General features: G+C 48.6%; 1 protein-coding gene across 18 annotated transcripts in view; it reads right to left on the bottom strand.

The window, feature by feature from the left end:
- Window positions 1-25,085, bottom strand: part of TCF4 (transcription factor 4) — a 239,941-nt gene that overhangs the window by 64,671 nt on the left and 150,185 nt on the right. For 2 of the 18 annotated variants that reach the window (XM_040579827.1, XM_040579821.1), the window contains exon 1: window positions 4,927-5,112. The exons of 13 other annotated variants lie outside the window; for them this stretch is intronic. In XM_040579827.1, the coding sequence (XP_040435761.1) occupies window positions 4,927-5,097 (171 nt within the window). In that variant the 5' untranslated portion in view covers window positions 5,098-5,112. Of the gene's footprint in view, window positions 1-2,149; window positions 2,283-4,926; window positions 5,115-25,085 lie in introns of those variants that run through there. 3 more of the 18 variants (XM_040579824.1, XM_040579820.1, XM_040579825.1) reach the window with 3 other exon arrangements.

Here is a 25,085-nt window from a genome sequence, read left to right on the forward strand (position 1 = left end):
AACAATTCTTCTGCACAATTTCCTGTAGATCAATTGGAAAGGTATTTAAAGACTGCACCAGCCATCAGATCTTTTGTTAACCCCCCCAACCCTGCCCACAAAAAAGCAGCTCATAACACATGCTATTATAAGATGTCAACACCCTAACATCATTTTCCATGTCTACCATCAATCTATAACCAAATAAAATAAAATTCTATTTATAACTTCGTTTTGAGGGGAAAAAAAAAAAAACAAAACACACACACCAAAAAACAACCACCATAATAATTTCCAAACTGGCACAGATGAAAAGGTGAAGTTCATTTCTGATCAGCATATGCAAAGCATATTTAAAACTAAGATTCAACGTAACATCCTGCAAGAATACTAAGCTTTCATAATTCCAAAAATATTTTGGAAAAATCCAGCTTTGCAAAGACCGGGCCACTTATATTTTCATCACATACGAAGGGAAGAAAGCGATCAGCCCAGCCCGCCGTAAATTTTAATTGCATGCCAAGGTATCCTGACCCTTAAAACCAGTGCTGGTTATTTCTGCAGTCTCAAAAGGTTCTGAATAAACTCGTTCTGCTTCCCTCCCCTTCCTCCAGAACGTAACACACAAACCCACCGATTGTGTCAAAACGCCTGTGCGCATAACGATCTGTATTTATAGTTTTATGCACATAGTTATAATTCAGAAAAAACTTGTTTTCTTATTATCGGTAGGGAGCCTACAAGATTATATTAACTTCTGATATAAACATACAGCCCTTCAATAAACCCCACAACAATTGGAAAAGCCTTCTAGAAATGTTGGCTTCTGCTCACAATCCTGAAAAGAGTAAGCATTTTTATATACAGACGTATCTACATGCACATATGGATTTCACATCACAAAGCCTGAGCTACCCGTATGTGGATGAGATTTGACAGAGGAGTTGTAAATTCAGCGTTACTGTGTCACAAAAATCTATCCCTACCCTTCAGAAAGAGTTTCGAGTATCTTGTAACTTTTGCTAATAAATATTTTTTTTTTATGAGCTGTGTGTCAGTGCTCCAATATTTCCAGCCAGCGAAACGCTGACATTTCTTTAAACAAAGATGCACCATAAACATCACGCTGAATTACTGCCGGTTCAGCCCAACGGGGGCAAGTACAGGCATCTCTTATGTTGATTTCAAGATTTCTTCCTCCTTGTGCTCCAAAAGAAAACTTTCCCCGCGCCGTTCCCAGAGCAACGCCAGCCTCGTGCCATTCACAACTCCTCACTTGTCATTATTAAGCGTGGTACATGGAATTATTACACTCTTTGGCCTAGCCTATTAGCAGGAATGATACCACGGAGCATTCATCTTCATCTACGAACTTTATGGAGTTGAAAAGGTTTATAATAAGAATAGCAGACAGAATGTAAACAGGAAAAACTCATTAGCATTTACTTTTTGTGATTTGATGACTTAACAAATAACTATTTCAAAACAACTAGTTTGTGAGATGGGTTGAAGCTTGTTAGGATAAAGCAAAAAGAGCAATTACAATAATTATAGGTTTCCCTATATGATTTAACACATGCACATGGCGGGAGCTGATGATGGGATCTTAAGATACCATTAAAAGAAAATTTTGCCACTTTTGTTTTTCATTTTCATTTGCCATAATTTCTTCTTTATAGTTCCATGCATCTCCATATAATGTCTATGACCAAATAATACTTTATTAAAATCTCAGTGAGATGCAATTGAAAATAAGCAATTCCAAAAATCAAATTTAGACAGTAATCCTGCATCCATCCCCTTTCCAGGTAATGCAAATCCTAAAATATCACAGCACGCCTCGGGTAACAAGGAGCAAGGCTCAGGGGGGAAAAAATGGCTCTTGTCGTTTCACTGCTTCCAACGTAATCGAAGTGTTAACCTAGTTAATCACAGATAACAGTGCCCACTTCCAACTCCTCTGCCAAAACATCCTTTTTGTAATATTTTAGGGGGAGGGGGTAAGTGAATCAGAGCCCAACACTTATATGGTACACCGTCAACATAATCCCCGAGCACCAGCTTATCTTTACACTTTTATTATTTGACACTGGCAGTTTTGCTATTGTTTTACCATTTTCTAAAACAAATATCCTCTATTGCAAGAGATGTCAAGGAAAAGATTTCTTACCGATGAACATCAGAAAACAGTTAAAGGCAAAAAGTGCTCTCCCACAGAGCAAGCTCTCCAAAAATGCCCTGCGAGCGAGGGGAAAAAAAGCAAGTTACAGAAAATCTGTTCTGCAAACCTTGCACTTAATGGCAGTTTCATTTTTTTCCAGCCATTTTTATGACTCCTGCACCCAACTGCACTCCTCTTCCCACAGCAACTTTGAGTCCAAGGGCTTTGGAATGATTTTGCATTTTTTCCTCCTTTTGTTTATTCCCAGGGAAGACCTGCTTCCGCTGCCTGCTCGCAGTTCAGAGAGTTCAAACTGAATTTAAACAAGTAATTGACTTGTCACTGGGGAGAAAAAAAAAAAAAAAAAAAAGGTGGGGGGGTGGGGGTGTGGGGGTGTGTGAAAGGAGGAATTCTGAACTCTATCTTTCCTGTGCAAGGAAACTGTGCGCGAGAGCAGCCCCACAACCAGGCGGCAGCCCCAAGAGCCGCGGTCCTTTCGCCGAGGTGTCGGAGCAATCCCGGCGTGGCATCCCCGAGCGCCGCACGCTGCCTGGCACCGCGTCAAGAGCCGCACAATGCGGAACCGGAGCCAGAACAATGCCAGCTCTATAAACCACCAAAAATCCCTTTGGCAAGTGGATGCAGGGATACTTTCTCCCCCTCCGGAGGCTGCGGGGCCAGCCTTGGCCCCCGGCTCCCACCAGCCCCTCGCTCGGCTGGTGCCCCCAGCCCCGGGAGGGCAGCGCTGCCAGGGTGCCCCCCCAGCCCAGGGACCCTCGCCGCCCTTTGTGCTCTGCCGGCGCTGAGGCCAGGCTGCCCCCCACGAACCCCTTCCACTGGTGCCTATAACCAGCTCGGGCGCAGGGTGAGCCTGCTTTTTACCATTGCCACCTTCCCCAAAACACAAAGGGCAGGGGAAAGGGCCTGGTGGCCGAGGGGGCTTTACGAGCCCTCTAAGTTCCACAGTTTTATGTCAGCACAACAGGCGGCTGGCACAACAGGGCGACATTCCGGCCCAAGCCTCCCCAACACGGCCCCCGGCAGGCCGGGCATCTCCTTCCTGGCTTTACTTAGTTGGAAAAAGAAACCGGCCAAAAAAAAAAAAGACACACATAGAACGAAGGGGGGGGGGGCGGGAACCCAACCCCAAAACAAAAGGAAAAGCCGAACTCCCACCCCCACCTCCATTGCCCTGCTCGCCCCCCCCCCCCGAAGAAAAATCCCCAGAATAATGAAGTTGGTCTAAGTGTTGAAAATTGTTTACCGTAGCCCTGCCGCTGTGCAAGCGCTGTGCATCGCTGCGTCCTGCAAACAGGCTGCTGTCGCCAGGATTTTATTACTTACTGAGGATGAATAGCAGCGTTTAGGAACTTTTGCTTGTAAAGCTACTGAGGCTGGCTGGCCCTGCCATGCATCTGAATGTCAGGTAGGCTTGAGGTGTAGCCTTAACAGATTTGCAATAGGAATAACTAATTTAGAAAAAAAAAATAAAAGGGGGGGAAGCGCTGCCATAAATTTACAAAGCTTTATGTTGTTGCATTTTTGTAAATTTTTAAATCTCAACTGTTTTTCCCCCCGCAAATTACCTTAGTTTCTCCCTCCACACCAAGTGTCCTGCATTACCACGATGCGTTATTTGCAAAATATTCAAAACAAAAGACGAGGCCCACAACTCTCGCCAATAAGCATATTTAAAAAAAAAAAAAAGTAAAAAAATCTCAGTTATTCAAACAGATGTTCATTCATGAGAGTGGCTTTCCGTACGAAACAATTTGAGCTGGGTATATTATAAACAGCCGCTGGTCTATGGCACACATGCCTCCACAGGCACACACGCCCGGGCGGGATAATGAGTTTGCTCCATCCGAAGCGGGCCTGGGTTAAAACTCCGCCAGTTCCCTTTTGGCCTAACTACGCTGCCCTGATTGGTATCACATGAAACGAAAGAAAAGTTGAAAGAACACAGACTGGAGCAGTTTGCGGAGCCTGCTCCCCCCACGCGCTGCCCTCACTTCCCAGCATTTCCAAATTTTATTTTCCTCTCCCTTCAAGCAACAGTTCCCCTCCTTACCTCGCCCTTCCCCCTCTTCCCCCCCCCCCCCCCCAAATATTTTAAAATATACTGAAATACTTTTCCTTCCCAAGACCCAGCCAGAGAAAAAAAATAAACCTCCAGATGGCAAGTATAAACCTTCTGCTGGGGTTATGCACAAAATACCAGACACTTCTTTTTTTTTTTTTTTCCTTCCCCCCTCTTAAATAAAGCGTTTCTGTTGGGAGGGGGGGAAGGACCGAAGTCATTGCAAGGCAGGCGGGAATGGGGCTTTTTTTCCTTATTTTCCGTTATCTTAAGGCTACTTTTGGCGCAGGGCTCCGGCCCCGCAGCCCGCACCCCCGCTGGCTCCGCGGCCGCGCAGCCCCGCTCTGCTCCCGCCTTCCCCTTCGGCATTTTTTTTTAATTTTTTTTTTATTTTTGCTTTGCGCTATTTTGACTTTAAGCTCAAACTTCTAAGCGCGGGCGGGCTCTCGGCCGTACCAAAAAAAAAAAAAAATAAAATAAAAAAAAATAAAAGAAAAGAAGGGAAAAAAAAAAAAAAATAAGAAAAGAGCCTAAACCCCCATACAAGCAAAATAAAATTAAATAAAGAGACCGAGGAGCGGCGGCGGGAGGCGGCGGGCGCATCCCCACCGGCCGGCCGCCGCGGGCCCTGGCAGCGCCGAGGATGCTCGTCCCCGCCACCATAAAACTTGTCCAAATTACACCTTTAATTGCCGCGCCAGCTTACCGCTTTCCCATTATAGTAGTACATCAAAGAGTTGCCGCCCATGCCGGGGATCGTGTATGCGCAGTACATGGTCCCGCCGCCGCCGTCCCCCTCCGCTCCCGCTCTCACAACTTTTATTTCAAACTCGCTCTCCCTTTTTTCACAACAATTCCTCCACTCGCATGTTCCCATATGGCCGGGCCAGGCGCGCTCAATATGCAAAGCAGGGCGAGACCATTCGCCGCGCGGGGGCGGAGGCTGCGCGCCTCCCCCCCCCCCCCCCCCCCCGCGCCCCGCGCACCGCCCCGCGCCCGCGCACTGCCCCGCGCGCTCCCCGCCGGCCGCCCGCGGGGCCGCGGAGCCGGGCCCGGCCGCGCGCGGAATGCAAATGCGCCTAATTGCCTCCCCCTCCCTGCGCGCTCCCCCGCTCGCCTCCCGGGTTAGGGGGGGACGGGGGGGCTGGGTTCTGTTGTGGGTTTTTTTTTTTTTTTTGTTTTAATTTGATTAAAAAGCGAGTGGCAGGAAGGGAATCGTATGATGCACATCTAATAACTCCGCCATCTGTCCGTGCTGCTGGCGCGCTCCCAGCATTGTGCGCAGCTGCCGCGGCCCGCCCGCGCCCCGCGCAGCCCCGCGCAGCCTCCCCCTCCCTTCCCCCACCTCTCTCTCTTTTCTTTTTATTTTTTTTTTTCCCCCGTAACAGGGTTTTAAATAATAAATAGGCGGCCCCGTCCCGCCGGGCGCTGCTGCAGGCACCCCCCCGAGCCGCACAGCACCCTGTGCCCCCCCCCCCCCGGTCCCCAGCGCAGACGGATGGAGACGGGGGCATGGGGAATGGGGGGACATGGGGAAGGGGGGGCATGGGAAATGGGGGGGGACGTAGGGAATGGAGGGGCATGGGGAATGCGGGAACATGGAAAGGGGGGTACGCCCCCTCCAAAACACCCACCTCCCCCCCCCAACTCGGGACTCACTTGAGCTTGCCAAATTCAAAGCATCACAGGAAAGGAGGGCCCCTGGGAATTGATCCCAAATGAAACTAAATCATTTGCATATGCCGAAGCAAATGCCATCCGAGCATACAGCCAGTCTCTGGCCTCAACTTTAATAATTCAAAGCACCTATTTCCTTACTCCTCGGCGTGGTAACGTGCCACATACAGGATTAACCAACGACAAAGAGACGGTGATAGTAATTCCGAGATGTCGTCTTGGGTGACGGCAAAGTTTCCTTTCATACTTTCCACCCCCATTCGCAGGGTGGGCACGCAGGGCTGCGGATGCTCAAGGGGGGGTGGGGGGGACGACGACATGCAAACCAGGAGGAATGAACGAGCAGAGGTTTATCTAACTCACTTGTTCTGCATTTATTCGGGAGGTCCCCAGAGGTTTGGGTAAACAGTACTTGAATTATAATCACACATTTCATTCAAATTTCATGCTTTGAGGATTTTTTCCTCATTAGAACAGTTAGCTGTCAATCTGACAAGATCACATTTGTAACCTTTAAACCACCCTCCGCGTATAATACGTAAGGCCAAAAATCCCGACGACTGCAGGTCAACGAGCAACAAAACGCCCCACCAGAAAGGCAGAGCGAACCCTCCTCGAATGCGGTGCAGATGGGCGGAACATTTCCTATGCCAGCAAATCCACTTTCTAAACCCAACTTCCTACAAATGTACGTCTTAATGCTCCAGAGGTGAAAAACAACAACGTCCTTTGATCATTTATTAAAAAAAAAGAAAAAAGAAAACCAACCACCACCCTTCTGGTGTTTCTAATAGACTTCTAGAAATAAAGCCTGTTCTTCCCTTCTGCATTTGCAAACTGCAAAATACGGTATTTTCTCTCTTAATAAAAGCTGTGGCTTCACAGCTCCATACAAGTTCTACAACCGGCATTACATTTTTAGTACAAATGTTACCACAAAATTAGATTGGATGGACCTTTAAATCATCTCACTTAATCGCTCTCCTGCCACGGAAACAATCCCCTCACTCCAGCAGAATAAGCTTTTTCCTGACTGGCACTAGATAATTCTACAAATTCCACGTGTCGATGTCAATAGATGATGGAAATGGAGAGAGCGCCACGACTCTGGGAAGCAAGCCTTGAATTGCGACCAACATGTCATGGAAATGACCGCAGATGATTGCGGTTTGGGTTTTGCAACCTTGAGGCGGGGAAGGGTCCAACTTAATTTGGATCCCGTCATATCAGTGCTTTCCTTCTCCCGAATGGGAAAATTGCGGTGTAAATATACTGTACGGAACTTGATAAGAAGTTAGTGCGGTTTGCAGGGAGTAAGCCCGTAACTATAACTCTCAACACATGAGAATAAAAATTAATTACTTCACCATATCATATTTGCATTTGACACGTACATTGAGATAATTTTAATATATTTTCCTGCCTCGCTCGAGAACCTGTGATTGTCCTGGATTTTTTTTTTTTTCCTTTTTTTCTTTTTCAGAGATAGAAACATATATCTTACATAAAATTCATAGCGTTAAGAACAGCCTAGGAACACCACTGGTGAGATGCCGACTACCCGCAGGGCTCTGAAATGATGCAAGGCAAGGCTATGGTAGCCCTCCGTCCCGCACTCACCCCTTCCCGCACCCCCCTGCCCCAGCAGCTCCCAGCACAGCCCCACCGGGGAGGGCCCCGCAGCACCATCCAGTCCCCCCAGCCTCCCACTTTTCTTTTGGGGCACTGTCACAGCTGGGAACGCGTCCCCAGCCGCCACGTGGCCCGAGCCCGGCTCCTGGCTGGCCGGAGCCCATTCATTGAAAGAACAAACCACTAAAAATATGAGGGGAGTTATCTGACAAGCAGCAGCCTTTTAAAAAAATGAAATCTTTGTTGGTGTTTTAATCTCCAAACGCAGCGCTCGATGAATTTGCATCTGGCCCTGACATAGCCACGTCGGGGATTTTCACTGAACCAGGTGCAAGTGGTTGTTCTGCGCCAGGTTTTGTTGTGGCCGCGGGGCGCTGGAGTGCCAAGCTCCCCGGCAGGACTCGGCGCTGACAAAGACGAGGATTTGCCGTCAGGATTCTGCTCCGGCCAGCCCGGTGCGAGGGTGCGGGGGGCTGTGGCAGGTGCAGCTGTGCATGACCCCCTGCAGACCCCCGCGCCTGCATCTGTGCCGCCAAGCAGCTCCCCACACACACCCACCTGCCGGTGGGCATCAGGCAGCGCCGGCATCTTCCAGCCCTTGCCACAGAGTGGTGCCGGCAATGCTGCAATTATGTCCTTCGTCTTAATGAGAGGTTGGCAGCGTGGAGAGGCGAGGCGTGGGCGGGGAGGAGTGACGTGGGGACAGCATGGCCCACCGCCCCGCGCCGCTGCCGGGGAGCAGGCGCAGCCTCCCCGCGGCCCTGCCTAACCCTCGCGTCCTCTCCATTGCCCCAAAGGGGCTCGTTTTCCAAGTAAAGGGTCGAGGATGAGTATTTAAACCTTTGGTTTGGTAAGGACAGTGTGACAATGGACCCAGAAGGAGCACGGCCAAAGGGAAGGGGACTCTTAAAAGACACAAAACATAAAGATGCATAAAATGCTCTGGCAGCACATCATTTCAGCACCTTCTGCGTCAGGCATCGTTCTTTCAGCATCTTCTAGGTTGCTGCAGGCAGAACAAGGCTGAGCAGGTGTAACAGACCCAAGTAGGGACAAATGCAGGTCAATATGTCACCTGCGTAGCATGACACAGTGAGCATAGGGTGCCAGGTTACGTGGCCACCCTGTCAGAATCCAGCTACTTCAGCATTACTGAAGTTAATAATTTCCCTTAGGGCCCTCCTGTTCCATTTTCCCTTTGCACCACTGCTCACCCTGGCCCAGCCCCCAGCCACGGTATGGCCAACTGGTCAACGGGCAGAGACACCATGTGAGGCTTCTGTCACTTCTGTGACAGAATTGCAATATTCTGGTATATATATACACCCGTTTCCATTCTCTCCTTTCTTCTCTTGTATCAGATCCCAGCAGCAAATTCCAGAAGAGGGTGAGGAAACACTCAAGAAATCTAAAGAGAATTAGAAAAAGAAACAGAAGCAGAAGATAATGATGAAAGACAGAACGGCGGGTTCTGCAGCTTTCGTGAGGCCAGCTCTCCTGGTCCAGGAGGGGAGGAGGGAGCAGGTCTCTGCTTTTCCAGAGAGACTTTCAAGACAAAGAATTTGGAAAGGGCCTCAGTGAGCTGCTGAGCATCCTCCTCGGTCAGCCAGGGGTGCTCCAATGGATGCCATCCCAACAGAGCGGCACCACCACTGGCACACTTCGTGTCTGGAACCAGACCTTCCAGAAAGTCCCAGATTTTTTCTGGATGCTGGAAGGAAGAGACAGCAGTCACATTACGTTCCTGACACTACTGTAACTGAGGTCCACAGCAGAGGAGCAAAGAAAGGGAAGCTATCTGCTAGACGACAAGCTTGCAGCCACAAATTGATACGGATAATGGTAAAATGTCAAGTAAGATGACTAAACAGCCAGTACTCCTCTTAAGTCTGGGTCACTTGAATAATCTCATCCTTCTTACACAAATCCTTGAGCACAGCTACTTCAACATACCCACTGTGGGTGGAGAAGTGGCTCTGAACGCCCAGATGTGAAGAATTCTCCTCAGCTGGGGTGTTTTGCTGAGAGCCCAGGACCTCCATTCAGAGGCCCCATGAGGACATGCCCCACCTCCTGTCCCACCAGCCTTTTTCAACCAGCTTCTCTCCTCTTTAAGGAAAAGAGAAGCAAACCCCGCTACGTTCCCCGAAGGCAGCTCTATTTTAGGAGACACCAGAGCCGAGCTAAAGGTTTCTTACAATCCCCCACGCAGGGATAGCCCCCCACCCCTCTGACCAGAGGGACACAACCCCAACACAGAAAGCTCGTTCAGATGTGGATAAACACACAAACAAGTTGCACCATATTTACTTTATACAAACTTAAAGACGGGGCATGTGCTGTGGCCAGTTTCTGGTCTTGGTTCTGCAGGATCCCAAATCGAGCTAGAGATCAACCTGCTGAACTCCAGGCGACGTAATTTATAATTGTCTCTTTTGTAACGGCTGCAACAAAAGGTAACACTTGTTTTCCTACATTTTTGTACATTAATATTCTCTCCTCTCTCCCCAGGAAGAGGTTCATATTCAGCTACTTGTGCACCATAGACTGAATACAGGACAAATATCTAATTATACAGATGCTATGTGAATAAATCAGATCCTAAAAGCCAGTCTCTAAAAAGCTACTTTAAACCAGCCAAATGTGGATACATCTGCTTTAATATTATGGGACTACCTATTGATGGCAATCCTAATCAACCCAACAAGCCTATGCCTTGCTGCCAGGCTCGCCTGCCAAGGAGGAAGGAAGCCCTTTTTCCAGCGCTGAACTAGCTCTTCTCCTTCTCATTAAGCGGACAAACTCTCCACCAGATGTCTTACCCGGGTGCAGCTCATGGAGTGGCCTCGACGGTGGGTTATTCCAGCAGTGAGCCGGGGCAGCACCCACGGCAGTGCCGGTGCCAGGGCCCTTCCCCGCAGCAATGCTCCGTGCATCACCCAGGCCAGCCCGCTAGTACCTGGACCTTGCAAGCTTTTCAAATAATCCCAATAAACATGCATTTGAGAGTTTTTTTCTCAACTGAAGCAGTTGGTCAGATGTGACTTGGGGGGTGTCAGGACGAATGCAATTCCGCCAGATTCCTGGACGTTTGTGTGTACCGAACATATTGGATGGGCACATCTGCTATACCCAGAGCAGTTTTTAAGCAAATTGCCCTTTCAGCAGCCACCGAGTCGGTGACATAACTGCACGTGCTACTGTCCTTGCACTGCCAGACACAAACTACTTGGCCAAAGCGGGTGCTGTGACAGGTCAGAAGCCAGGAACGTGGCAAAAGCGTTAGTCTGAGATTACCAGGATAAACCATAGAACATCTCTGCAAGCATCCACCAAGTTTGATCTGTAAAATATCAAACAACTTCTCTTACATTAAATGCTACACAGACCGTACTTACTATATAGCACATGAAGTTAGTAACGTAACAAACCCCTACGTCAGAACTAGCTTTTGAAAACCAAACCAACATCCACTGTTTGCTTTCCAGATAAGCTAATGTTAACACGTGATGGGGCTGAGCACATCCCCTCAGCTGCAGCATGAGCTGGCCCAGACCCCCGGCGCTGGGCAGGGCACTGGGGGCAGGTAGGCAGGCACCCGGCACTACAGATTATCCAGCACCTTCCATAAAACTTATCTTACCAGAAAAAAAAAAAAAGCACAGAAACATACTTTACAGTTAATCTATTTTAAACAAAACCGTCTATCTAAAATATCCATTTGCCACTAGGTTTATTTTTGACTACACTGCTTGCGAGAAGCCAAGGGAGAAACTTAAACCACATGGGCCAGGATTTCTTCTTGCACAAAGGCTATATTGCCAATTTTTTACCATTTTATCGTGAGTATCAGAGTAGTTGGTGGGCTTGCTTTTCTGGAAAGTCAGAGCTGCTACAGTCATTGATTACAGGATGATCCCAGATTTCACATTTTTGAAGAATAAGCTTCTAACTCCAGGCAGTGTGGAGGAGAGCTGGGAAATGGGAACTCCGAGGCAGAAAACCCCAAAGGCTAATAAAACAAACCCAATCTTTACTATTTTCAAAATCTCATGATTTCTTTTTTTTTTTGTGGATGGGAGGGTGGCTGACTCATGCTATGTGAACCTTTGAGGTTAGCAACACTACCACAACAGCTTCTCCACATTGCTCTGGCACCGTAAGCAGACCCTACGCCGGCTGCAAGGTGCCATTGGGCAACCAGCCAACTCTGCTGCCCTAGGCTATGGGCCTGGACAGCCCAGGGGCTCCGATTCCAGGTTCACTATGGAAACGGACGGGACGGGGGTTTAAGGTTCACGGCTGGCATCCTCTCTCTCTTCCCAAGGCACACAGGCTTAACTGATGGGAGGGTCCTACATTTGGAAATTTCAGCATCACCGGTCTCAATACGGGACTACAAGCGTTGTAGCATAGTTTAGAGTCCACTGGAGACGTATTTGGTAAAATAAACAAACAGAGCAAGATTTTAAACATATTTTGCAGTGCCAAGCAGTTCACCAATTGCACACGCCACATAATAAACAAGCAGTTTCAGATTATAAGGGATTATCTTTGCTTTTGCAGTTGAAGCAGAATCTAGATCAGTCATCAGCGCTGCAGTTAGGGCTCGTTTTGCTTTACTGAGAGGTTTCCACAGCTTCGTAGTCAATTGTTCTCTATTAGCATTAGCTGCCATTGCAAAATAAATAAATGCTTTGGAAGCGTAAGGCGATCAAGGACCCGATCTTATGTTCAGTCTTTAAGAAAAAAAGCCACGTTGTAATATAATGATTTTCATTAGTAACAATACATACTCTCCCAAGTGGGCTCAGTGTTTTATAAAATGATAAAAGATCTACTTGCATTGACACTTCAGAAAGAACTTACATCTATTGTGCTGTTGTACAATTGTTTTTTAAAACAGTACACACAAAAAAAAGGAAAATAAATGTGGAAAAGGTAAGAAGTTGCAGACGCCATGCAAATGGACACATGGCTGATATTAAGAACCAAAACGTGGCCTTTTTTACAGTCACGTGCAGCAGTTTGTCTACATAGTAAACCGTTAGCAGAATTGATCAAAGCACTCAAAAGCGTTTCTCACTACCCTCCTCTCTGCTAAATGATCTGCAGGACTGAACATAGATGTGGGATCCTGCAAACTCGGATTCATTCCCACTCTGCCACAAGAATCTGGGGAGGGAGCGGGAGAGGAACACTGCTCCTCATTTATTGCACATTGCCATATGGAAGACTTTTCAGCTGTTACATAGTTAGGCCTCACAGCCCTTCTCTCTAGCAGTTAAATATTATTCTGTCGCTGCTTCCCTTTGTATAGACGGAGAAACTGAAGCTCGGGGAGGCCACGGGCACTGCGCCGGTGCTGCAGTTACATTGAGCCAAGGGGACTGGAGGCTGAGGCTCCCCCAGTACACCCCCTGCGGCACGGGGCTGCCCAGGGGGGCTGCTCAGCTCCCTGCCCCGGCTCCAGGGAAAACCTAAAGCATGGTCACCCTGGTCCTGGTGAGCTGGCCACGTTGCGATGCATGAGGCATTTGGGAGGAGTACGTGCCTGCGGAGGAGGAGGCTGGGCTGCCGCCACGGCTCCCAGATCCTGTGGATGCTCGGGGACGAGGAGGTCGCGTTTACACATGTACAGCTTGCTCTGAAGGTTACCTTTGCACTCGGGAATCACTTGTACTTGAAAATAACCCCCAATCTCCAGCAGCCAGACAAATACAGGGATAGAGATGGTGTGGTTTTGGAAAAAAACCAGAAAATGAGACAAAATCTTTTCACGTTGCCCACCCTCTCCCATCACCCTCTGAATCAAGCAACGCAGGTTGGTTTGGCTGCTGGGTGCGAGGATGGGTAACACACAGAAAGATGAAGCGGGTGGTCATGAAGACCTCAAAGACTTAAGGAGGACACTGGCCAGCTTGAACCTTCTTCGGCTGTCAGCCTGGGAGAGCAGCCCACGTAGAAGGGCAGATGGGCAAAGGAGGTGGAAATGGCACCGTCAGAGGACTGGTCAAGGTGGGGACCGGGAAACCGGGACACTGCTCAGAGGAGAGAAGGGAGGGGCCCCTGGTAAGCTTTCTTTGAGGATACTGCTCAAAGAAGGAAAAGAATCTGGAAAACCGGGTGTTTAAGGAACACAAAATGCTGTTTGGTGATGCCAGACCCTACCCAGAGAGTCTCCCCATGCCACAGGGACAGTCATGGCTTGGGCTTCCCAGCCACGCACACGAAGCACTGTCCCCTCCGCACCCCCGACTGCTGGGCTTGTGTTTCTGGCTGGGGTAGCGCTCACGTTACCCAAGAGGCAAAGACGGATTCAAAAGGGTTTTAGAACACCTGAAAGATTTCCGCTGTCTCAGCTCTGGATGTGCAAGAGCCGCCCCAGCTGAGCTGCAGCACAGAGGGGACTCCTGCACATAGCCAGTGTCTGGATATTTATCACTTTTATCTCAATGTTAAGAAATACGGGAGATTATTCCTGAGTCAAAAATCTGCATCTTGCCACAGAAAGCTTCACCTGATATTCTGCCAGATCTTTCTTGTTTTATTCGTGTCTCATTCCTCACGGTTCGCTCTCCTTCTCTACTGAACCACATTAGTGCTCTTCTCTTTTGCTGCTTAGACTGACTTGGCCTTTAAACCCCCGAGTATGCTGCAAAGTTGCCAAAGTCCTGCTCACTTTCCAAGAAATCTGGATCTGAATTGCTTAAACCTTGTTCCAGCACACAGGGAGAGGAGCTAGATCCAGCCTGGAACTGGGGAGCAGGTGGGCGGGCAGAAGCTTTGCAGGAGGTTTATTGACACACCTGTGTGAGAAGCATCAGATCTTTCCCAAGTCTCAGCCCCTGCCTGCCGCGCTGGACTGGGCTGTAACTGTTAGCATTTTTACTTCCTCCAGTCTTTTTTTGCCCTCTCATTGCATTAAATCGTTTTGTCTCTAGTTCTCCAGGAACATCGCCTGGAGGAGGGAAGCTGTTGGGTATCTATCTTTCCTTGGAGACCTTCAAACAGAAGATGTTCTGTACAGTATTTGTCAATTTTCCCATTAAAGATGAAGAATTTAGCGTTCAGAGTGGATTTTAACCCTTCATATTGTAAAACCGGATTAGAGGCGCCAGTGCTGTAAAAAAGCAGCCGACCATCGCCTAGGTTGGGCACCCAGGTGCAATGAGAGCAAGGCGCTCCTCTCCGGCACGCTGCCCCCACGGGTGCTGCGCCGGGTGCCTCCACGACAGCCACGGGGTGGGCTTGCTGGCAAGTGGAGCAAAGATGTTGACGTCTTGCTAAAATGAGGGCACAAGTCGCACCAATTAAGCAATTCCTGATGGCGTGTTTGTGTTTGATGTGCAGCCTGCGCGGTGCATCGCTGCCGTCAGGACTGAACTGGGGCCAGAGATGTTATTGAATGTGGCATCTGCTGACCGCGGGGTTGGGTTGAGTGAATTTGGCCTGGCCTTACAATTTTCTTCCTTTTGTACATTTGTCCCATCATGCTATTTGAACCTTCTATTGTGGTTTAAAACCGAATTGCACAGTACGGGAGGATAATTAGTGCTAAGTATTAAGCAGTTTATGTTTTTCTGTGATTAGAGGATAAGTCTGCGAGGTCTTTGGGCACTAGTTCCATGATGGTTTATTTTTACTATGTAAAACCCTTCAAGAGAAAAGGGTGTTTGTACCTTTGAATTCATTGGGCTTTTCATAATGAATAATGTGATAAAATATATCTTGCAACTTGACTGGTTGGACTAAAGATGTCAGGTTGCTGGGTCTTCTGAAACCAAGTACATGGTTTTCTTCAGTAATTAGGGCCACGCAGTGGTTTCGCCATGGATTTTATATTATATCAAATACGCATATTTGTTATTTATACACAAAATGCACGCACCTAAAATACAAAGCAAGCCAACTGTAAACAGATAGATATTGCAGAAGAAATCTCTCACTGAAATGACACGCTTACGCTTTCCCATGAACTTTTCCTTTCAGCAATCCTAATTAATACTCCAAAGTGCATTTTCAATTACATGAATCCAGATGCCATATTAAAATATATATTTTTATACCACAGCCATTCCTAGAAGCCTCTGTCACCCTGTGCTGCGCAGGCACTGTGCTGAGCCAGAGCCTGACCTGAAAGGTTTGCAGCTGGGATGAACAAAGTAAAAAAAATAGGCACCCAGAGGTGAAGCCACTTGCCAGAAACCTCCCCGTCGGATGGGCAGCAAGCTTGGGGAGCAGGGTCCAACCTCCCTGGTGCTGTTTCCTTACACTGCACCATATTCCCATCGACTGCTCAAATTCACACTTAAATGCCTAACACATGTTAGTGCCAACTTCTGTAACAAAATATGGTTCTTTGGAAGTCCTCTAAAACTGCTTTTGCTTGAGAAGTGGTTAATGTATAGCCAGCTGAAGAAGGAAATCAACTGCTTGCTGATAAACTCAGTGTAGCCAACTCTTGGGATTTTATCAGGAGTCCTGCAGGATCTCCTGTTCTTTTGGGGGTTTATTTTTTTCTAAAGCCTCAGCTCCAAAAATTCAGAAATTACAAAAAAATCTCGATTTCATTAAAAATAGCAGTTTCAGGCCCTCATAGCTATGGACAAAACCTGAACACAGGAACAGAGCTTAGCTAAAAGTTCCGGAAAACCCCAAGAGGCAAACACAAACCCACTGCAGTCCTATGGTCCCGAAAGCCTGCTGAATTCGGTGAACTTGTGTCTCAGAAACATCAGCCTGGATTTTGAACGCGCTTTTTTTAATGTCCAGGTGTTGCCCAGGCACGGTGGAACCGCAAGCCGCAGCCCCCGTGAAAGCCCTCTGCGCCATGGGGGGCTGTGGGCAGGGGCGATGCCGTCCCTCCGGGTGCTCCCGGCGAGCTCAGCTTGCTGCCAGAGCACCGGGGACCACTGCCCTGACCTTCCCTGCCCACCCCCAGCGCGATTTTAGGTGAGGCTCGTCACTAGGGGAGCGATAATTTTGGTAGGTATTCTTTTTGCACTTGGAACGTCCTTGATGATTTACTGCAGTAGCCACAGCAGAGAAGCCTTCAGCCATGAATTAAGTGCGGATCATTTCCTTAACCTCAATAATCAACCGCAAAATGTAACTTGCATTTTAAACTCTTCCTCCAAATACCACACGCGAGGAAAAACCTGAAGGGATGGCTCATTTCGGAGGCAAAACAATTCAGGAATGGTCTCTCACATAATACAAGTTGTACTAAAAATTCAGGCGCTGCAGCCCAAAGACTGGCAAGGAAGTGGTTAACAGACATATGCTGTATAATTAGGAGATGCATTAATGATTATGAATAGTAAATGACTTGGTGCAAGGAAAAAAGCTAGTCAAAAGGGACATGCACCTATCTTACATGTTTATTAGAAACTGTATATAACCAGAGAATTCTGCTATTAAGAATCCTGCATTATTGGTGTAAATACTTCCAAGGGTACATCAAATTGTAATCTTTCATACGACATCCATCAAACCAGGCTGGAGATTTTGACAAACATTAAACACAGTAAGGAGGCAATTATGTATGCATGATTTAATCTGCAACTAATTAATATGCAAATGTATTCATATGTTAGTTACTAAATTAAAAATGCAAAGAAGCCCTTATGGTGATTCTCAAAATTTTGCACAAACAGAACATTTAAAATATAAGAAAAAATGAAGTTTTTTGGAAACCTGCGGCATACTTTAAATCTTTGGAAACCTGTTGCACGGAGATGGTTCAAAAATATTTACTTAAATACCGGAGAATGATAAAAGGCGCATTAATTTTATGTCGGAATGTGGTGGCAGAAAGGTTAAACACGAACCTCTGAAAGTCTTAGGAGATGTGTGCTAATTATCAAACAAACTGTATTCTAGACCGAACTCCCACAGCCTGCAAAAAAAATTCAGACTCGGCACAACCTGGTCATCTTTCTGGCGTTTTGCTCCATCCGTGGCTGCATGTGTGCCGAATCCCGGTCGATTTTAAGACAGCCGATGCCCCCACAGCCTCACGCTGCACTCGGAAACACTCTGATGGTCAGTGACACAAAAGCCCGCGCTCTCTTTTCACCCGAGTAGGTTTTCTGTTTAAGAAATCTTCTGGAAAGATTGAAAATAAGAGGTGTGAGGGAACTAATTGGGTGAAGGTGGACAGCAACCGCCTTTAATTCTTTTCCAGATGCATCTTCAAAGAAAAACAAGGATGCAAACAAGGAGCAGACATTTAGAATATTTCCTGCAGAATTGCTACAGCTATGATTTGGAATAGCTTCCACCCCCTAGTAGGTAAGTCAAGAACAATAACTAAGTATATATTATACCATTGTTTGCATTTTGAATGTATCTGTTATTTAATGTGCGAGGATTTCCTTTCAGTCATATTTCCAGAGAGAGTTCGGTTGCATTCTGAGCTCTGGCCGTGGCTCCCAGGCTAAGCCGGAGCAGCCAGCACAGCCCACAAACGCGGAGCAGGTTGAGTGCAGAGGGAAGCACACTAAGTACTTCCAGGCTGTTTCCTGGGCCAGTGAACTCTCACTGCTTTCTGGGTTTGTTTTTTTTTTTTCCCCCTTCCCCCTCCTAAAAAATACAAGCCATCCCCTCTGCTGCAGGCCCACACCAGACGAGGATGCTGGCGTCGGCAGGCACGCTGGCCTGAGCGCCCCGGGGTGCCGGCTGAGAGCCCGGGCAGGGGGCCCCATGCCACCGCCCCCCCGCCCCCCCCCCCCCCCCCCCCCCAAGGGACGGCACCCAGGGGACCCTGGGGGCTGGTGGGTCCTCTCCAGAGCAGCTGCATGTGCTGGGTGGGAGTGTGCATCCTGCTGCCACCCCAGCAACGGGCCCTCTCCCGGAAGCCACGAGCTCTTCCTCCATGTTAATCGAACTGGTTGCACCAGCACGTCCTCGGTGCCGAGGGCTTTTAGGATCAGGAAAGAGCTTTCAGAGATCAAATTCACCCAATTGAAGAGGAAGAAGTCTAGACTGGAACGGAAAACTGCAGCAAAATCGCTTTGAAAATATGAACAGGCTTGGTTGCACATATTTAAATCTACTTTGTTGCGCCTTGATAGGTGACTCTGGATTTTTGTTTAGGCCAGAACCGAATGTAAGGCTTTTAAAAGCTTAAACGTACACATTTATGCATTCATTACACAGTGTTAAATCTAATTTGTTCTTTTTACTGTCACAGGAAGCACATGTTTAAAGCAATCTGTTTCCTCATATGAATGCTTTCCTGTCTGTTTGAAAAAAATTGCAACACACTTTACCCCAAGTAACCAAGAGGTGATCATAAATATCCCTAAATAGCATTAAACAGATATGAAAGACATTAACACTTCCAGAATGCCAAAGTAGTATTAAAAAAAAATTCTAACAGATGCTCCTAGGTCAAAAAGTGAAATGTGTGTTTCCTGAAAAAACACTCTCATCAGAATCATAAATGAACTGTGAGCGGAGAAATGAGGTGTTGCAGAGCAAATGAGAGGATCTTTTTGGTTAAGGACTCTCACACACTATTGCCAAAGTGTGGTTGCAATAAAAGAGCCCAAATTAAAGGCGACTTTGCTGCAACCCAGCATCTTTTATTCCACCAGGTGGCAATGGCAGCGAGGGAGGGCTGCCGCCCAGCCCTGCCACACCACACCACGCCGTGCCACACCGTGCCGTGCCACGCCACCAAGGGCTGCCTCCGCCAAACTGGCCACCGACCAAGCGATTTAACTTTGCCTTGTCACTTTGTGGCTTGCGCTTGGCAGGGAAAAGATGTTCTCATCTGGAAACGCACTCAAATCGTCTGGAATATGCAAATCTAGCTTCAAATACCCAAATAGCGAAGCCCCTTTCACTCCGGAGCGGGGACATGTGCTTCCCGGCTTGAGGGGCTCGCTGCAGCACTGGGCGATGCTGTAGCAGGCGACGGCTCACCACGGCACAGCTCTTTCAGGCACCTAAAATATTCAAGTCTTTACTACGTGCTAGAAAAGCAGCAAACGCGGGAGCCTTTCAGCCTTTTATTGTTGACAGGATAGCAAGGGTGGCACGGGTGAAACCCACTGCTGAGCCATCCCTGCCCTTAGATGCTGTGGGTGGGCTCTGGGTGCGGGAGGGCTCCCGTCCCCGTGGCCAGCTGCAGACCCCTGGGAATGGCCCGGGTCACCTGCCTGCGCCTCTGCAGAGCCAGGGATGAAACCCCTGTGCACTACATCCCTACACACGCAATCTGCAGCACCGACAGACATGAGCATGTAACATCTCGGAGCATCGGCGCGGCTGAAAGGAGCCCTCCCAGGATCCGAGGAGAGAGCATTCTCCACAGCTTTCCAGGGATTGCTGGGAAAGCAGGCGGGAGCAGGAGCTCAGGGGGGAGAGCAAGCAGGGCAGGACAGCCCGTCCCGTTCTGGTTCTGCTGGAGGTGCCCGTGGGGCCGAAGCTTTGGGAAGCAAAACGCAACATGCCTTTATGGGTCTAAACCCTCGCTGGGGCTGCTGCAGTGTCCGCTCCGCTCGGGCACTGACTTTAACCGCTTGTTTGGCCTGTTGAAAGGCGCTGTATGCCATTGAAAATAAAATAACAATAAAAAAACAACCAGCCATTGTAGGCCTCCTAGATTTTGTGCCAAGAAACTGTCAGGGGAGCTTTGCTATGCGTTTAACAACGTTAATAGTTACTGGAGCTCTTTATGCCATTCCCCCCCCCCCCCCCCCCCCCCCCCATATTTTTGCTATGCTGATTTTTTTGCTCATTTACCGCTTCAGTGTAAAGGCAAAAAATACTTCAGAGGAAAAATTAATGTTCCTTAGATAAAACACAGGGAGTCTGTTAACAAATGTACTCCAGTCAGAGTGCAAGCATATCAATCTCGACAGAGTATCTTCAGCATAGATAACTTCTTCATTAACATCCCGCTCCCCCCTCCACACACTGCATCACTCTCCCCACTTCGACCCCACGTCCAATCTGTTCTGAAATGCCAGAACAACTTTAAAAAAAAAAATCAGATCAAATAAATAAATCCCCAGCACCAGAAGCCACCCTTTCCTAAAACCACACTGGAAAGGCCTGATACAAGATAGGATTTAAATGCTTATATCTTAAATGCTGAACTGTGCTAATCAGAGATCTGAAGGCGCTGCACTGCTTGTAATGAATACAATCTACAGATAATATATATAGAAAAGGCACAAAATCAAATTACTGCACAGAGATTTTTTTTTAATCATTAAAAAAAACGCTTTCTCCTAACAATTATCCTCAAGTTCAAACAGAAAAATTAAGTACTGAGTTTTACACTTGTGAAACTCAGCTTAATTCCCAAATGCAAAAAGAATTACAGATTACATAGCTAAGGAAAGAAAGTGATTGAAGGCTGGACGTGAAATCGCCATGTATTTTGACATTCCTTTACTGACTAAAAAGCATTTGCTGACAGATCCTTGCAGCAGAGAAGAGGAGGGCAGCTGTGGTGCGGGGCGCGGGCAGGATGGGCTCCTCCAGCTGCAGGGTCCCCAGTGCCCAAGGTGCTCAGCACTCCCTGTCCTCCTGCTCCGCCGGGAACCTGCCAGGGCCAGTGCTCGGTACGTACGTACAGACAGCTCGATGACAAGTTTAAAATTAAAAAAAATGCCTTGTCAAGTTTTTGGGGAAAAAAAGACACCGGGCTGAGGCATGCGGGGCACGTTGCATCCCAAAGAACCCCCCAAGGACCCGGGGAGCGGGGTCTGCTCCTGGGGCGCCGCTACCGTTCTACCTGTGGCGGAGGAAGGAAAGTGCTTAAAAATAGATTTTAAAAGAGGTGCCTTAAACATAGAGCCGAGTACCTGCTGCGCCTCAGCCTGCCCCTTTCGCAGGCACTGGCAGATCGGCTGGAGCGGGTGGCCGAAGCCCGGAGCCGGCGGGCGAGGCGCCCCCTGCACTACCGGCGGCACTCTGAAGAGGGAGCCTCTGCTCAAGCTAAGCAAAGAACCCCACGAATCACTACTGGATCTGGATGGGGGGGGTGGGGGTGGTTTTTTTCAGTCCAAAATAGTTAAACCATTTAGAAATGTGTGAATTTTGCAGTAAAGGTTTTACCTTTAAATCTACCGTAAGGCCAAGGCGTAAGAAAAATACACGTATCGGACCAAACCCTCCCTTCCCATCGCTTTTTTGTGTTGAAGATACCCTGTGCAATTCATTCAAAAGGAAACACTTTGCCATTTTAAGCTGTATTTTCTCTACTTGTTTGAAAACCACACAATCGCAGCGTTTTGTTTGCAAAATGACTTCCAGGTCGTTTTGCAGGTCAGGAGCAATTCCAGGTACAGTTTGCAACAGACAGTCCTTTAACCGACCTCCTCACCGCTGTATTTTATCATTTCCTTGGGTTGACTTTATTTGTTATGTGCTAAAGCTGCACTTCCAAATTTCTCTCTTTACTTTTAAGCAAAAAGCAGAGCTTTGTTATAATTGAAAAAAAAAAAACCAAAAACAAACCCAAACCCAAAAAACAACGCCCCAAACTGTGGACTTAATAAGGTTTGAATTTGAATATGGCACACACACACACACACACACACACCCAACATAATGTGGGATGATTTACATGGCTGGCCAGAAGGGTGAGAGGGATGTTAGCCAGGCTGCTTCCCCTGGGGCCACCAGATGAAGAGGATCTTGTCAACCCAATAAGGCGGTGAGCGTGACAGCCCATGGCCGGTGGGAGCCTGGGTGCTCCTGGGGAAGGGTGGCCGCTGCGAGGATCAGACAAATTACTTGGGGGAAACATACAGGCTGCTGTGAGGCAGGGGAAAGGCAAAGACCCTGCTGCAGGGGTGTTGCAGTGCATTGCGCAGGTCTGGGCTCATCTCTGTGGGCTCTCAGGCCTCACTGAATTATAGTAAAATATTATGAAAAAAATATTATTAGCTCCTGTTATTCCTTCCTTAATCCAGCTGCTACCTCGCTCCCTCTCACATGATGCAAGTTGTTCGCCGGGTCCCCATGAGCTGCCCCCCAGGCTTTCACCCCCGTTGCTGTCCCTTGGATGGTTATCTCCAGGAGGGTCAGCTCTGTCCCAGGGAGCCTTCCCCTCAATGCCACTGGTGCTCAAAGACCCCCAAACCAGGATCCAGCCCTCAGGTAGGCTCTGCACCGCTGCCCAAGTGCCATTGGGAAGCTGGGATGCTCTGGCACATCTCTGGTGGGTGCCAACCCACAACCCACCACTGAACCCTGGGACACTTCAAAGGACCCCACAGGTCCAGTGTGGAGAAATGTCTCCAAAGGCACTGGCAGCAGCGACACCGCTGGCACCCCAGGACTGGTGAATTTTCTGCTACGGCAGGTGGCACAGGGAAAGACGGGGACATCATATTTGTTTTGGAAAAGTCCCATTTAACGCAGATGTTTGAAGGGAAATTCATAGGGCTGCGTTTTTTCACTTGAGGTAGGAAGCCTGCAAAGTCTGCACAAAAAGCACAAGCAGTGCTTCCTCACCTCCCAGCAAAATCATCAAGGCTTCTCCCATGGAAAACAGAATAAAGCTGTGGAAAAACTCCAGGTGGCATCCCAGTAGTATTTCTTCTTTCTTGAGTTTTTGGAACCAAGCAGGTGTTTCCTTAGGATGTACAACTGAGTCATACACTTCCTTATCTGTCTGGCTAGCAAGGTGCTTGTAAATACACACAACAGCGAGTGCAGATTAGATGTCTCCAGTCTAAGAAAGGACACCTTAAATTAAGATGAAAGAGACTCTTGCCATTAAAACTGAGGCTTGAGAGATTTTATGTGCTGATTTGTCAACAAAATCGATTAATTTCTCAGTTCCTCGCTTTTCTTTTAACACAACTGAGGCATATGACATTGGACTTCTCCCTGTCTTTATTCTGGCTGTAAAATCTTCCCCACAAGAATCCTCCTAGAATCTGCATTCAAAATAACGTGTGACACCTGCCCGGGCTGTGGTTGCAATCCTGCTCCTTGGTGCAGCCCAGATCCTATTGCCAGAGCCAGTTCCCTCACCCCGCGCCCAGTCACATCTGTTTGACAAGCAGAGAGTGAAGTGGGTGCCATGGGCAGAGGTGAAGCCCCTAGCAGAGGTGGGAGCTGAGCCCCAAGCCCCCTTCCCAAGCAGCATGTTGCCCATCTTCCCCAAGGGCTCCTACAGATGCAACTTCCAAGGAGATGGTTCAACCTGAGGAGCCATCATCTCCTCCTCTTTCCTCCTTTTAAAAGGCTTTTATTTATTTTAAAGCTGCTGGTTCCATTAAGAGCAAATTAACCTTGGAAACCAGAAAGACGTGACTGTGATCACTGGCTATGCCAGGGCTGGGCTACGGCTGCTTTTACAGCCGCGGCTTTTGCCTTCTTTCCATTTCACTGCAGCTGATCCCAGGGATGGGGGATGCACAGGGACACTCCACCTCTCTTCAAGGAGACATGAGGAAAGAAGCATGGGGTGAAACACCTCCGTGGGGTCCCAGCAGGGAAATCTGCCCCCCAGGGAAGCCCGGACCCACGAGCTGCCTCCGCGGTGGCCAGCAGGCAGGTTTCAGGGAACACAGCTCAGTACAGCTGGCTGTGCGGTTGTGAAACACGAACTGCATCCTTGCCCACTCAAGGTGTGCTATCAGCAGGGTGCAAGCTGGAGTACACCGCCACCATCCTCCTGTTTCACTAGGTACCAACAGGACCTCTTACTACAATGTGAACCTCCCCCCTGCCAGCCTTAAACCATCCTAAAAGCAGCTCTGCGTTAGCTTCGCTGTGCAGCCGTGGCAATGGAACGACGGCACCAAAACCTGCGGTTCACGGCTGCGACGTCACCCCAGACCCCGCAGTTCCCCTGCGGAGCTCCTTCGTATGCTCCCACGCAAGCAGAGGCAGACTGGAGAGGCTGTCTCCCCAAGGCTGCTAAACCCTGGGTGCTGCTGACCCCCCCAGCCCTAGGCCACAGGGACAATCGCGCAGCTCACACCAGCACCTCTGACCCTGCACCAAGGAGCACGGCGGGTTTGGTCCTCCCTGGGAAGGTGCCTGGCTGGGGATTCGAGACAGGCTGAAAGCTGCATTTATCGGCACAGCTTGAGAGCCCGAACTACCCTCTCCAGGGGCAGAGCAGGACGTGGGATTCCGCTTGGTGTCACGGTCCTGGCTCTGCCGTTAATGGGGATCACACAACAGCAACCGGCCACTCTTCCTGTGGAGCTAAGGGAGCAGGAGGCCTGGGTGCAGTTGTGAAGAAGAAGAGTGTCCACAGAGAAGACAAACAGAAGATGAACACATCGTGCCGTAACGGCTGTACTTGACAGCCTGTTTGCTAGATGATAATAACACCAAAAGGAATCGCGTGAGTTGAGCACCGTATGACCTCCAGGCACCTCACTGGAAAGCCTGGCCACACAGAAGAGCAATGTGAGATGCAGAAAGCCTGCAGGTGGCCTTTGCTGGACTCACCCACCCACTGCCATTCTCAGAGGCGAAAAGCCTGTCTTGGCCACGCAGGGGGCTCAAAGGCAATGTCACCACTTGCGCTCCTCGGAGCTGCTCCCACTTCAGCCTCAGTAAGCC

Source organism: Falco naumanni, chromosome Z, assembly GCF_017639655.2.
Source record: "Falco naumanni isolate bFalNau1 chromosome Z, bFalNau1.pat, whole genome shotgun sequence".
In the NCBI taxonomy this organism is placed as follows: Eukaryota; Metazoa; Chordata; class Aves; order Falconiformes; family Falconidae; genus Falco; species Falco naumanni.